Raw genomic sequence first — 14,277 nt, 5'->3', positions numbered from 1 at the left:
TTCCACCATGGTAAGAAAAAAAGTTTGTACAGCGAGCTGGAGGTTGTCCACGTTTACAGCATTCAGACACCGCTGCCCAGCTCCACATCTGCAGCCCGGCCCCTCTGCGCTGTGAAGAGCGCACTCCAACGCAGGGCTTAAACTGATTTATGTTTTTAATTTTTTGAATAATAATTTTAAGTTATTCTGCAAACAATGTTTTCCTTTTGCATTGCCCTTTTCCTTCTCATCTCCGGCTCTTTCGTGGAGTGTAACCCCAGTCCTGTGCTTGGAGATGTAGTCGTGGACAGATACTTCATCCCCAAAGACTGCGCCAGAGAAGTGAAAAGCGGAGATTACGTCCGCTATCACTATAACGCAACATTTATCGATGGAAAAACTTTTGATTCGAGGTGAGTCGGTCCACATTACGCTATAATTTACGTTTTTACTTCATTGTCGGCTGCAGAGGCCCTAAAAAAAATCCCCAAAATGCAAAGGCTGGCTGTAGCAGCAAAATGACATTTAGAAATGTCAAAAATACCGAGATAATGATTTACAAGTTCAAGCAAGTTTGCAGATTCCGTTAATGAGGCTCTACATGCACATTCCGCAGAGGCAGCCCTCTCTTGACCCACTTGTGACGTTCCTTTGTTTCCTTCACAGCCATCAGAAAGGAGCAGCTAAAGTCGGCCTGATCGGGGAGGGTCGGCTCATTGCGGGGATGGACAAAGGTCTGCAGGGCATGTGTGTGAATGAGCGCAGGAAAATCACCGTCCCGCCACAGCTGGCCTATGGAAACACCGGGGCAGGTGAGTGCAGAGGTCATGTGTGAACATTATTAGGCACTAATTTGCAAAGGACGTTTTTATCAATAGATTATTGATACCCATTGTAGACTTGTACAGCGCAAAAATGCCCCAACTCAACTCAACTCAACTCAATGCAACCCACAGCAGACGGGGGTAGACACATACAATAATTTGGACTGCAATATGGCTGTGGGATGATTAAAGAGTTTGCAGCTGTGAATCTAGAGAAAACAATGTACTGCATAGATGATAATGATTTGGGCTTGTTTAGTTAGATCTTTTTAAAATGTTTTTATAGCACACAAGAGAGTTTCCACTCTAACCAACAGCTCATATCCAGGATTTCAACTTGGCTCCGTAGCAGCTACTTTGTGGCTCTTCTGTTTTAGAGTGTGCATAAATAGCCTATAGTTTTCCTGGCTACCCTAGGTGGGCTGTTTGCATTTCAGATGTCATGCGTATGTGATTCAAATCTACAAACAAACTTGTGTAATCACGTTTTCACAAACTGACAGTTGTCCAGCATAGAAATGCTTTCTGGTTTCTGTAGACAGGCCTGTTGCTTCTTTAGCAGGCTTACTAACTTTCCCCCCTTAAAGACACTATTTGGCAACCCATTGTACCATTATATAGTTTCTGTGTTTATTTGTTTTGTTTTTTTAAGGGTGGTTGCATAGGCAGAGACCACTCTCACTAACATTTTGAACTAGGGCCAGGAGAGGGTTATTCCTAGTAGGCTTTCAAGGGGTAAAGAGTTAAGGTGGCTTCACTGTTCTGTGGTGGTTCGGCTGCAAAAGGCCCTAAAAAATAATAAAATAAAATAAAAAATGCAAAGGCTTGCTGTAGCAGCAAAATGACATTTAGAAAAGTCAAAAATAACAGCTTGGGGGTCATACAACACTTGATAATAATAATATCATCATTAAGTGTTGAAATGCAAACTTAATGGCACTCAAAATGTATCTAAACAAGAGTTATTCTTCTGTATTTGTAGTCGTTAACATACCGGAAACTAAATTACCAACATCCCATTTCAACTGTAATGTATCACTTACGGAAATGCATGTAAAATCAATGCTTGTGTGGATTTTGGAGCACAGTGTGAAAGCCTTAGTGACCATAAGTTATTTGTTTGTTTTGCTTCCACCCATATCTGTCGGCAGCTTCCACCTAACTGTCATCCAACCTTATTTTCAGGTGACGTTGTTCCTCCAGACGCCACCCTCGTGTTTGACATCCACCTGCTCGATCTGTGGAACACGGCCGACCTGGTTGTAACCACAACCATCACCACTCCGAAAGACTGCAAGCGCTCCGTGATGCGTACTGACTTTGTGCGTTACCATTTCAACGGCACTCTGCTCGTCGGCACAGTCTTTGACTCCAGGTGAATTCTGACTTTGGTGACCGTTTTCTGAAGAAGATAAGATGTTTATTGACTCTTTCTTCAAACCAGCATGAGTTGAATGGGACCAATATTTTTAGGCAATTTTATCCCTAAGTCTAAGTCATCAAATCTTTAATCCAAATCACAGCTCTAATTTGTCTGTGCTGTGTCATCCAGGTATGTTGTCTGTGTGAAGTTGTGTGTTTGACTTTGCGCTTGTATGAGCCCCACGCAGCTACACCAGGAAACAGACACACAACTCCCTAGTAGGTGAGGGTTGGATGATCAAGGGCATGGATGAGGGCCTGCTGGGCATGTGTGTGGGAGAGATCAGAAAAATCGTCATCCCGCCGTTCAAAGCCTACGGAGAAAAGGGATCAGGTGAGGAACTCCGAATTTCATAAAGAGATTGAAATGTTGATTCAAGAAGGGACCGATTGTGGCTGATCAATGTATTTGTGAAGGGAAATCATTTTTACAAACAGAATAAGTCAAATAATTGAGACGATAACATTAAAGCCGAGGTAGGCAACGTGATTTTGATGCTTAAGGATGCTGCAAAATACTCTGTGAAACCAGAAGTTAAACGTTTTTTGTGGTGTATCACAAACCTTTTTATTCTTTGCAGTTTTGAATAAATCAAAGATGAATAAAAATGAAACTCTTCTTTATATCCAACCACTTGCATGTTGCAACTAGTAGATGTGACATCCAAAATTCTCCACTTTTCTGTCTGCCAGGTAACGAGATTCCCCCTCAGGCGACTCTGGTGTTCGACGTCCTGCTGGTGGACATCCACAACCCGAAGGATAACATCACTGTTGAGAACCAGGTGGTGCCGGAGTCATGCACTCGCAGGTCCGTGGTCGGAGATTACATTCGGTACCACTATAACGGCACCTTCCTGAATGGAGTCACCTTTGATACCAGGTCAGCTCATGCTCTGCTGATTTGGCTGCAGCTTAATTTTCATTTTATATGTGAAATAATACTGCTGTCGCATCACTGCCAATACAGCTTAAGGTTTAAACATAAACTTTCATTTTTGGCCTTTTTATTGTCCCCAGCTACCAGAGGAACAGCACTTACAACACCTACATTGGGATGGGGTACGTAATAATGGGGATGGATCAGGGCCTGCTGGGACTCTGCATTGGGGAGAAGAGGAAGATCACTATTCCTCCACATCTGGCTTATGGAGAGAACGGAGCAGGTGAGTCAGTGTAAAGTTTCCAAGCGTCAGGGAAGTTCTCTCCTCCAGAAAATAAAACCAACTCAAACTGCCAGAAATCTTATTATGTCTTAAGGGTGTCAATGCAGTGCATAATAAAAATGTAAAATGGCAGTGTTAAGCTACTACATAATACCTAATAAATCCTATCCTGGCTTATGTATAGATTATAGTACGACACAAAAACTAGACACCAATAACAAATCACATCATTGGCTCATGGACGGTCATAGTTGATGTGCGTTTTTCATTAAATGAAACCTCTCTATGGTCTCACCAGGTGATGTGATCCCTCCTTCTGCTGTGCTCGTCTTTGACATCCACGTCATCGACTTCCACAACCCCAACGACACTGTGGCTGTCCAGGTCATCCACAGACCCGAAGTGTGTAACGAGACCACAGAAGTGAACGACCTCGTCCGCTACCACTACAACTGCTCCCTCATGGACGGGACGCTGCTCTTTTCCTCGTGGGTCACACAAATACGCACATCCTCATCTCTTTTAACAGCGATTCAAATTTTAGATCAGCATAAGTCATCTTTTTGTTTTGTCTCCTAACTGGCCTTGTACTCAGACACAACTATGGCAGCCTTCAGGACGTCGTCCTGGGCTCAGACAAAGTGATCGACGGGCTGGATCAGGGCCTGCAGGGCATGTGTGTGGGAGAGAGGAGGGTGATAACGGTGCCACCTCACCTTGGCCATGGGGAAAGGGGAGGTGAGATTTCTGCTGTATGACTGATGCTTGTTTATGGCCATAGCACCAGTAAAAGTTGCCATCTTACAGATGTTGACAGTTGTGTTTTTAACTTTCTGCCAGCTGCTGGTGTGCCGAGCAGCGCCGTGTTGGTCTTTGACATAGAGCTGCTGAGCTTTGAGAAGGGCGTGCCGCCTGGTTACCTGTTTGTGTGGCTGGAGGACACTCCTACAGACCTGTTTGAAGCCTTGGACATAAACAAGAATGCAGAGGTGCCACAGGAGGAGGTACGTAGACAACTGTCATTTCACATAGTAGGATTTAAAAAAAGGCAGTGAGGAAAAGCAACATCAGTAGTCCAAGTAACCGTTGGATTTTTTAAAATATGTCTACTGACATCATGTCTGAGTTCCTCCTTTATAATCACATTATTATTTAACATTAGTTTAATTCATGCTTGTCAACTCTGTTCTGTTTTTTTTAGTCTGCAGGCTCACTGAACACGATATGATTTATGAAGTATTTACTGAATTTTCTTTACGCAAACTACAGTGTTGTGAAAAAGTATTCGACCCTCTTATTGATTTCTTAGTCTTTTGCATAGTTCTCACACTAACATATTTGAGATCTATCAAACAAATTTTAGCATTAGACAAAGACGCTGCAAGTAAATAGAAAATGCCGTTTTTAAAAGTTGAACTTATTTCTTAAGGGGGAAAATGTCCACATCTACCTGATCCTAGTGAAAAAGCAATTTCCTAAACCTAATAACTTTTTTCCGCCCCCGACTGCACGGACTGGCACACCTCTGTATATGGCAAGATGCAAGCAAGCCAGTTTAGCCTGCACTTACTAGGCTGTATAAGCCTGCATTTGTTTCCCACACTATACAATTAGTTACTGTTAATGTTTTATGTATCAAAATACTGATTCTTGTACTTTGTAAGATTTTTTTTTTTCTTGTGAAATCGTGATTTTTCTTAACGATAAACGACGACTCACGGAAACGTACCCAACTTACTTTACTGCCATCTGGAGGTGAGACTAAGAACAACGCTGATTTTTTTTAAAAATTGTAATTTTAAATAATTATTATTCATGTTCGATATTGTTTTCACATAGTGAAACAAGGGTTTTTCTTTGGCGTTAGAACAGGCGAGTGAACGGTGATCACTGACTAATTTGTGACTGATGGTTCTCGATCTCTGTAACTTTAGTTTGCGGAGTTCATCAAGCTGCAGGTGGCAGAGGGCAAAGGTCGCATAAAGCCCGGGCTGACCATGGAGCAGGTCGTCACCGACATGTTCCAAAACCAGGACCGAAATAAAGACGGCGTGATCACAGCCAACGAGCTAAAACTTAAAGTGGATGAGGACAAAGAGCGGGAACAGGCAAGGCACGAGGAGTTGTGATAAGGACAAAAGTGTTTGGTTCTCTCTCAGGGATAAACCTCCAACACAGTACAAAAAAAAAACGCAACAACCAACAAACAGGCAACAAGAGACTTTTCCCCCCACACGGAGTCATGGTTTAGTGGTTTCAAGTTTTGAAATGACAAAGCGCAGAAGATCTTTTTCACTATCATTTTTTGTGTGTGTTACAAATGTCTGTTTGATTGCTGTAAACAAACAAGCACCTTTATTTGTCCCTGAACACCACATTCATTAAAATGTTTGTAGAAAAACCATTTCCTTTTTTCTTACAATCTGTTGTTTCTTTCCTCACTGTGATCTCGCATCTCTGCTTTCTGCACCAGATAATAGATGTAACCTTAATGGGAATCTTTGAAACAGACAAGAAAACAGTAAAAACGTTGTTTGAAAAGCACCAGCATACGTGTTAAGACTAAAATGCACCGATTTAGTTTCAATTTCTTGCAAACTATTGTTAACAATTTAAAAATATATATTAATAAAGGAGTTATTAGACACCTAATAGAAAGAAATGCTACAGCAGGACTGATTCACAACATAAAACTGCATTTGTTGTTATTATTAGACTTACAGGGTCTTATTATTGCTTTATGATAGTTAATAAGCATAGAAAATCAAGAGGAAATCCTTTTTGTCTTTGGATTTAAGAAAAAGAATATACAGTACATTTAAATATAAACGCTTGCTAGTCCATGTACATCTTCTTATCTTTGAGCACGATATGTTTGAGAAAGCTCAACAAGCTTACTGCATTTAACATACAGCAACAACCCGCTGTGAAGTACTGCCATAGCATAGCAGGATTAATGTGTCTGTGTCCACTGTCACAGACCCAAAACGTTTAAAACACAGAGGTAAAAGGCTGTTCGCTGCACTGTCATAGCGGCATGCTATGAAGAAACTCATGTGCACAGTATGTTTAGACTTGAACTTCAAGTACTCACAGCGTACACAAAGGTAACACGCAGTACACATAAAACACAGCTTCTTCCTAAAAAAACAAATAAATCACAGGGTAATTATTAGGATTGAAAAACAGGCTGCCTGGACTTATTTTGTAACTTTAGATGTAAAATTTAAAAAAAAAAAAATTCTTATCTTTCAGGAATCATTTGAATTTTCTATATCCCAATTTTCTGTATCCCAACATGACTGAGGAATTGCGGTAATGTGAAGTGCTGTCTGTGTTCAGACCAAATATCCCAGTGTAATCTGTCTTCTCGTCTTTCTGGCACAGTCTGAATTTTGTCTCTAGCACAAATGGTTACAAAGTTAGTCATTTAAAGAACACTTGTAAAATGGGCTGGCAGGCTAATGGTTCAGACTGATTTTTCTTTTTGTTGTTGTTTTTACCCGCAGGGCAGCCTGCAAATAAAAACAGGATGTGCTGATAAAGCGGATCGTTTGGATCCTGTGGGTTATGGAGTTAGCACCTCAGTGGATTGGGATCTTGGGTGTTTGTAGGCTTGGTTCTTGAGTGGAGTGTTTAGTGGAGTGCATAGTCCTGCTCTGAGAATGCGGAGTCCTGTGTTATCAACTTCACCTGTCTGTGGTTTTAATGTTCTGGCAGCTCGGTGAGTTAAGCTGAGGTAACACGTGGCCAGTTAGATGCAACACTAGAAAACAGTTTGAATCGGAGCCCAGCCCGTGCCTGTGAAACCAGAACGGTACGTTTTTAAACATCTGCACCGCGTTACAGTGAACACGGGTCCAGAGAGTGATTTGATGTTCAAATATTCAGTCATGAGGTCAGTGAGGCTGTGAGATTGTCCAGCATGCGACAGGGTGAATGCAGTAAATGAGGTAATCCGTGCATTTTTCAGTCCGGATCCTTTTGTGCGTCTTACTTGTTGTCTCTCGACGAGGTAATGTACCTGAGGATGGCGTTTGGAACGTCCATCGTCTCGTCCTTCACCAGGACGATGTCGAAAGAGTTGATGTAAGACTCCTTCCTCTCCTCCACCTGAAACACCAAACAGACAAGTGAGCTTTTAAAACTGATCCGTGTCGAAGTAACAAATCCCAGGACAGCACTACACCGGTCTGACCTGGTCGTTGAGGAAGCCAACGGTGAGGACGTTCTGGGGCTCAGAGACCCCGTCGGCCATGGTCAGATCTCCCAGTGAGTCTCCTAGCAGCAGCACGTTGGGTCGACCCCGCAGCTCTCTGAGGCCGGCTGCATGTGACAGAGCGCCTTCTCGCTTGTTAAAGGTGTGAATCAGTTGACCTTTAAAGGCTTGCAGCACCCCCTTAATAGCAAGAAATGCTGCGTTACAATAAGGTAAGTAAGCTATCACACATCTATTCAAAAGACCAATACAACAAAGATGCATGACAGCTCATGACAACAGTTACAGAGGAAGGCTGGGAAATGAATAACTTGACCAGCAAGATAGACGACCACCTTGCAAGTGTGAATTTGGACTTTTATAAAGGTATGAAATGTGCTAAAAATGCAAAACAAGAGAATTCAAGACACTTCTTCTTCTTCACTTCCTCCCACCATCGACTCACTTCAGTTTGCTTACCGGACTAATCGTTCCACAGACGATGCCATATCTCACCTGCTCCACACACCCCTGAGTCACCTGGACACTGGCAGAGGGAATTATGTTAGGATGCTGTTCGTGGACTACAGTTCAGCATTCAACACAATAATTCCCTCTAAGCTTTTTACCAAGTTGACGGATCTAGGACTCAGCTCATCACTGTGTCAGTGGATCCTCAACTTCCTCACAGACAGACCCCAATCAGTGAGGGTAGGAAAACAAGTCTCCCCCTCCATCTCACTCAGCACTGGAGTGCCTCAGGGCTGTGTTTTAAGCCCCCTGCTGTACTCACTGTACACTTATGACTGTGTAGCCACATCCGACACCACCTCCATTGTCAAGTTTGCTGACGACACTGCTGTTGTGGGCCTGATCTCCGACAACATCGAGACGGCCTACCTGGAGGAGATTAGGAACCTGGAGACCTGGTGCCAGGAGAATAACCTCCTCCTAAACATCAGCAAGACTAAGGAGCTGATCGTGGACTTCACTACAAAGCAGGCGAGGAATTACAAACCCCTCATCATCAGTGGCACGCCAGTGGAGAGAGTGGACAGTTTCCGATACCTGGGTGTCCACATCACTCAGGACCTGTCATGGTCCTGTCACATCAACACCCTGGTTAAGAAAGCCCGTCAGCGTCTCTTCTTCCTCAGAAGACTTAGAGACTTCCATCTGCCACTGAAGGTGCTCAAGAACTTCTACTCCTGCACCATCGAGAGCGTCCTGACGTCAAACATCTGCACCTGGTTTGGGAACAGCACCAAGCAGGACAGACGAGATCTGCAAAGGGTGGTGCGCTCGGCAGAACGCATCATTCAATCAGAGCTCCCTGACCTGCTGTCCATCTACACCAAGCGGTGCAAGTCCAAAGCTAGGAAGATTATGATGGACCTCTCCCATCCCAACAATGGACTCTTCTCACTGTTGAGGTCTGGGAAGCGCTTCCGCTCCCTTAAGGCCAAAACAGAGAGAATGAGGAGGAGCTTCTTCCCCCAGGCTATTCGGGCCCTGAACCAGGTGTAGGACTGGACTCTCCCAAACACGTCACTATAAGACTGGACTCTCACACACGTCACCACACGCACCACCACACATTTCCTATAATCCTATAATTCCTATAATTTATAATCCTTATCTTTATAATCTCTTCTGCTATTTGCACATTCTTTACTGTAAATTCCTAAGTTAATTTGTAAATTTTTGTAGTAAATTGTAAATATTGTAAAACTTTTCTTCTGTCATTTAATGGTCGGGCATTGTACAGCTACAAGCATTTCACCCCCATGTCATACTGTGTATGGTTGTGTGTGTGTGACAAATAAAATTTGAATTTGAATTTGAATTATTGTAAATTATTGTACAACTGTAGTTTGCTTAATTGCACAGCACTGGCTGGATCCAACTTCAGCAAGCATTTAGCAAAAAGCAGAGCGAAACTTGAACATGAATGTACTGACTACACGTAACAGTTGAGAAATATGACACGTTTTTCAGTAAAAAGTAAGAAACACAGAAAGGATCCTTTCTAAAAAGCTGTAACAGTTTCTTTCTTTGTAAGGAAAATTTGTACAAAAAACAAAACAAAAACTGAAAATTCCTTTCAAAAAACTACGTGGCAGGTGGTTCAACTAACCAGGTGTGTATTGTCACACCTCTCAAACGTATCCAACTGCAAACTTACTTGCCAGTAATTCCTCGTGCGATGCTGGTTCGTCTAAACTGACTGGTTTGGCTAGAAGCTTAAAGCTTTTAAACCTGGCAAAATGATTCTTTTTTTTAAGCTTGTGATCCAAGCTTTTACATCCATTGTACTGAACCAGTCAATCAAACTACATGCAGTTCAAGGTGTTTCACAGACGACTGACAAACTGATGATGAGACTTTACAAGATGTGACAGAAGTCAGCTAACGTGCAAAAATAAGCAATTATAAGAGCATAGATTTAAGAAAATATTAATAATAAATCTTATATTTCCTGCATGCCTATTAATGCATGATGATTAATGTTTATTAGAGAAGTTAAAAGGAAAACAATGTGCGTGAAAAGCTTTTGTTAAATATAAAGACAAGTTTGTTCTTCTCAGTTAGCCGCGAATCATGTTTTGTGTTTAAAAACAAAACAAAAAAACATGGACTTGTGCACTAATATGTATGTAATATATTAGTAATTATATGACGTAAAATTACAAATGTATACAGTCATGTCCATCACATGACACGTGTGTGAGGCTGAGTGTGGTTAAACTCACAGTGTGGTCAAAGTCCATGTAGTTGGAGATGATGTGGACATTTGGATGGAAGACGTGGTTCTGTCGAATCACCTCCTCCAAGACATCACCGACCCCGGCGGAGAGGATCAGCAGAGGGACCTGGTGCTCAGCCAGATGGTCAAAAAATACTTTGTACCCTTCCCTTAAGACAGAAACACACCAAACATGACTAAATTAGACCATGAAACATGAAGAAACACCACAGAGGTTAAATAGAAATGTTTCATATAATCTTTACAGTGTTAAACATTGCTTTTGAAAGTATCTGAAACCCAAACACAGCTGATGTTACTGGTTCCCACCTCATTTTTAATAAGTATTTTCGCCTCTAAATGAATGTTTTCATTGCAGAGCAGCTGTAATGTATTAGCTTTGTTGTGACAGTGTAATAAATTGATTTGTATAGACATCACCTGCCTCGAAGAATATTTTAAATGACAAAAAGCTTCATAACTGTAAACAGAGCTGTAACTGTAAACACATTCTTCTCTGTATAAATCAGTTCTGTGTAATTTGAGCTGTGCGTACCTGAGCATGGCACTGGATTCCTTCACAGCCCGGGCCAGCATGTCTTTTCTGATCTTCTGCTGAATCAGCAGCTCGTGGACTTTTGTCCACCTTTAGAGAGCAGAATAAATACAAGATATCAACCATTTAACAACATACATCAGTGTGTATATAAATTACAATTCACTGTATATTATTCAGTATGCTCTGAGGAGGCACTGGAATCAAATGAGTTAATATCTGACACATTTATTTCTTACCACTCAACCATGAGAGGAAGTTTCTCCCCAGCACTCCGGCTAGCATCGATCTCTATGGGATAATAAGTGTTTAACAGCTCCCTCATCTACACAGAACAACAACAGAACACTCATTAATATTATATCCAATCCACATGGCAACAAACATAGTTAAAGTTAACACATTAACCCATGTGTTTGTAAAGCTCTTACCTTTTTAGTGCAGTCTTCATTAATCAGCAGCCTGTTATCCAAGATGTCTAAAAAGAAGACACAAACAAAAACCACACAGGTAAAACTTGCATTATCCATCCAGTAATTTGTATATACATACTGGAATACATCATGGGAACACTTTCAGTGTCTTTGTGCTCACTGTGAGTGGTGGGAACTCTCTTGCTGTTGTGAGCGAATCTGGTCAGTGTCATGTCAAAGTCTGAGATTACCTGTGAAAACAGCAGACACATAAATGCACAGTTACAGTAGCTCCATGTGCTTTTAGGGAATCACTGTAATTCTACCTCTGTACACCATCATACAGGATTTTAAAATCAAACAATTAAGATGTGATTGAAGTGCAGACCTTCAGCTTTTAGGTATTACATTAAGTGTTTAGGATTTACAGCCATTCTTAGACATAATTCCCCATTTTCAGTAATTGGACAATTGGCAGGTAAGCAGCTTCATGGTCAGGTGAGACCTGTTCCCTTATTATTAAAGGATCTCAAGTTGATTCCAAGTGTTGAACCAAAATAAACCTATGAGTGGAATCGCAAAAACTTTAGAGGTCTACAATCTGGTACGTTCACTTTTTAAGAAAAACTTCATAACATCTCACTAAGTCAAGAACACCTACAGCATAGTGCAAAAGTCTATGATTTTAGCAGTGAAGGCTTTTCGATCCTGTAAGACTCTTGTAGTGAGTTTGCAATCTTCACATAAGAAATCAAAACTCTTCAAATGAGCATTTACAAACGAGTGTTTGTGTGTATAACCTGCACTCAGCGCACTTACCTGCAGGTTTCCTGCACCTGCTCGCTGCATGCAGTGGATCGTTTCCTCCACTCTGCTGCGTTCCCTCATCAGCACCGAGCACTTGGCCAGCTCCGGGATCTGAACAGAAAAGATTCTGGACTTACAATTTACACTCACTATAAATTAAGCTTCTTTTATTTTGCAATGCGGACCCATTTCTACACTGAGGCATTACTCTTTAGTTCAGTGAAAAGCCAACACCCACACACAGGAGGTTATTTATGATAAAAAACAAACAAAAGAAAGAAAACTATTTATTTTGCTCCGTATAATTTCAGCCATCACATGGTAATTTTCAGAGGAGCTTCCTCACCTCAGTTTTCGTCAGCTGGTGCCAAATTGCCAGAACGGTCCGCACTGGCGTATAGATCCAGGGAACGTGATATATCTGCAAGCAGAGCCATAAGAGGTTACTTTTACCTAAAACACCTAGTGAGTTACTTTGTTTATGGTTTTGGATAAGATAAAGTGTTTAATTTCTGGAGAAGTCAATCAGTTTATAGTGTACCCAGCGTAGTGGTAAGACTATACGTCTTTGGAGTGGGAGTTGCAAGTTTGATTCCTGCCTGGGGATGTCTGCATCCAGTAAGACACCACAGACATGAGTGAGAGAGATAAATATGAAAGATATTGAAGAGGTAAAACACACATGCTATGGCAAGGGGGAGCCAGGATGACAGATATCATCACCCACTGATGAGAGAAAACTCTACAATTTTCAAAAGTTTTTTTTTAGGCCCAACTTCATAGATAGTATATAAGATACAACAACTTCAAGCCAATAGGATCGCTTCACTCCACCAGGATATACAAAGTGTTGTTCGGAGAGGTGTAGTAGTATGATAACGAAGAGTTACAAGTATCTGGGGATCCCACAGACGAAAGCTGCAACCACTAAGTACCTGCAGAGGGTCATCAGGTATGCTGCTAGGATAATAAGCTGGCCAAAGGAGGAGAGTAGAAGCCAGTGAAATCATGACCCAGAAGGTCCTGACCATCCATGCATGGTATCACCCCAAGTTGAGCACAGTGGACGGTGTATATATCTCAGACAATTAAGAGTAATGAAACAGGTCATTTGTTCCATGGGAGTAGCCTTGCAAGGTTAAGTTGTTTTGACCACATGGTACCCCTTTCGATATTTTATACTTGATGTGAATTAAGCATGCCCTCAGATTTAAACAAACAAACAAACAAACAAACAAACAAACAAACAAACAAATATGCTGAAAGTCAGTCCAAGGCAAAGTGTTTGATATGTGAAGCGAAAATTTCACAGCAGTTTAAACTTTGGACCATACTACCTTTAGACAAAACCGAGATGATGGAGGAGGAAATGTGAGGTGGAAACACCCCTTTGTTCTTAGTCATGCTTCCCACCATCATAGCGCTATTTACTAAACATTGTATTGGAAAGTTGTCATTCGGGCTTATTCATAACAAGCGAACAGTGGCTGCAAGCTGATTTAACCGAGCAGCCCTCAGTTTTAGTAGTCGATAAAACTCCTGTTTTCCTTTCAAGCAGCTCATACACCTTATGTACCTATTTTCTTTCAAAATAAAAGCATAAATTGGGCCTAAATATTGGTTTCCAAACTGCACTTCAGACTGTGGTTACAGCTCATAACCAGCCTGCTGACAATGCCGTACAAATATGAGCTGCATCTGAATGAATAGACTTCTTTTATGCTGCCAGCAAAAACAGGTTATCATAACACAACCGGTTAAACTTTAACAGCCGATTCAGCGACTACCGACGCGATTACGTAACCGCTGACAGTTACAACTTACCATCTTCTCACGGAGAGCTCAGGCGTCAGCGACGTTTTATCGACTATTCAGAGGGACCGTTAAGAGCACATTGTGTTAAAAACGTCTGAATATCTATGTGAAAATATTTCAAAATCAAATTATATGCAGTTTATACTCCGCTGCTGCTTTCAATTGTTTACATTTCTGCTTGTCACAGACATAGAGCTCCCCCGCGTCTACGCCACACTAACCATGGTTCCGACATGCATTTGTTCCTACTTGATGGTGAGGATATACTGAGGGAGCTGTCACAGTACTAGAATTTCACTAGACGAATATCGAGGCCAAGTTATTAATGGTAGAGATACTGTGACGATAGAA

General features: G+C 41.6%; 2 protein-coding genes across 2 annotated transcripts; one reads left to right on the top strand and one right to left on the bottom strand.

The window, feature by feature from the left end:
• Positions 1–195: 195 nt before the first annotated feature.
• On the top strand, positions 196–5,795 carry fkbp10b (FKBP prolyl isomerase 10b). The gene is made up of 10 exons (XM_026178684.2): positions 196–392; positions 646–791; positions 1,989–2,178; positions 2,414–2,559; positions 2,919–3,108; positions 3,246–3,391; positions 3,690–3,879; positions 3,987–4,129; positions 4,232–4,395; positions 5,326–5,795. The coding sequence occupies exons 1-10, from the start codon at positions 196–198 to the stop codon at positions 5,518–5,520; spliced, it is 1,707 nt and encodes a 568-aa protein (XP_026034469.1). The 3' UTR covers positions 5,521–5,795.
• LOC113028430 (7-methylguanosine phosphate-specific 5'-nucleotidase-like) lies at positions 5,492–14,148 on the bottom strand. The gene is made up of 10 exons (XM_026178686.2): positions 13,936–14,148; positions 12,458–12,532; positions 12,124–12,222; positions 11,486–11,555; positions 11,323–11,369; positions 11,131–11,216; positions 10,892–10,981; positions 10,343–10,505; positions 7,590–7,790; positions 5,492–7,504 (listed from the first exon to the last, which is right to left on the bottom strand). The coding sequence occupies exons 1-10, from the start codon at positions 13,936–13,938 to the stop codon at positions 7,385–7,387; spliced, it is 954 nt and encodes a 317-aa protein (XP_026034471.1). The 5' UTR covers positions 13,939–14,148; the 3' UTR covers positions 5,492–7,384.
• Between the last annotated feature and the right edge of the window lie 129 nt (positions 14,149–14,277).

This window comes from Astatotilapia calliptera, chromosome 8, assembly GCF_964374335.1.
Source record: "Astatotilapia calliptera chromosome 8, fAstCal68.1, whole genome shotgun sequence".
Taxonomy (NCBI): Eukaryota; Metazoa; Chordata; class Actinopteri; order Cichliformes; family Cichlidae; genus Astatotilapia; species Astatotilapia calliptera.
This window is presented reverse-complemented; position numbering and strand designations above follow the sequence as displayed.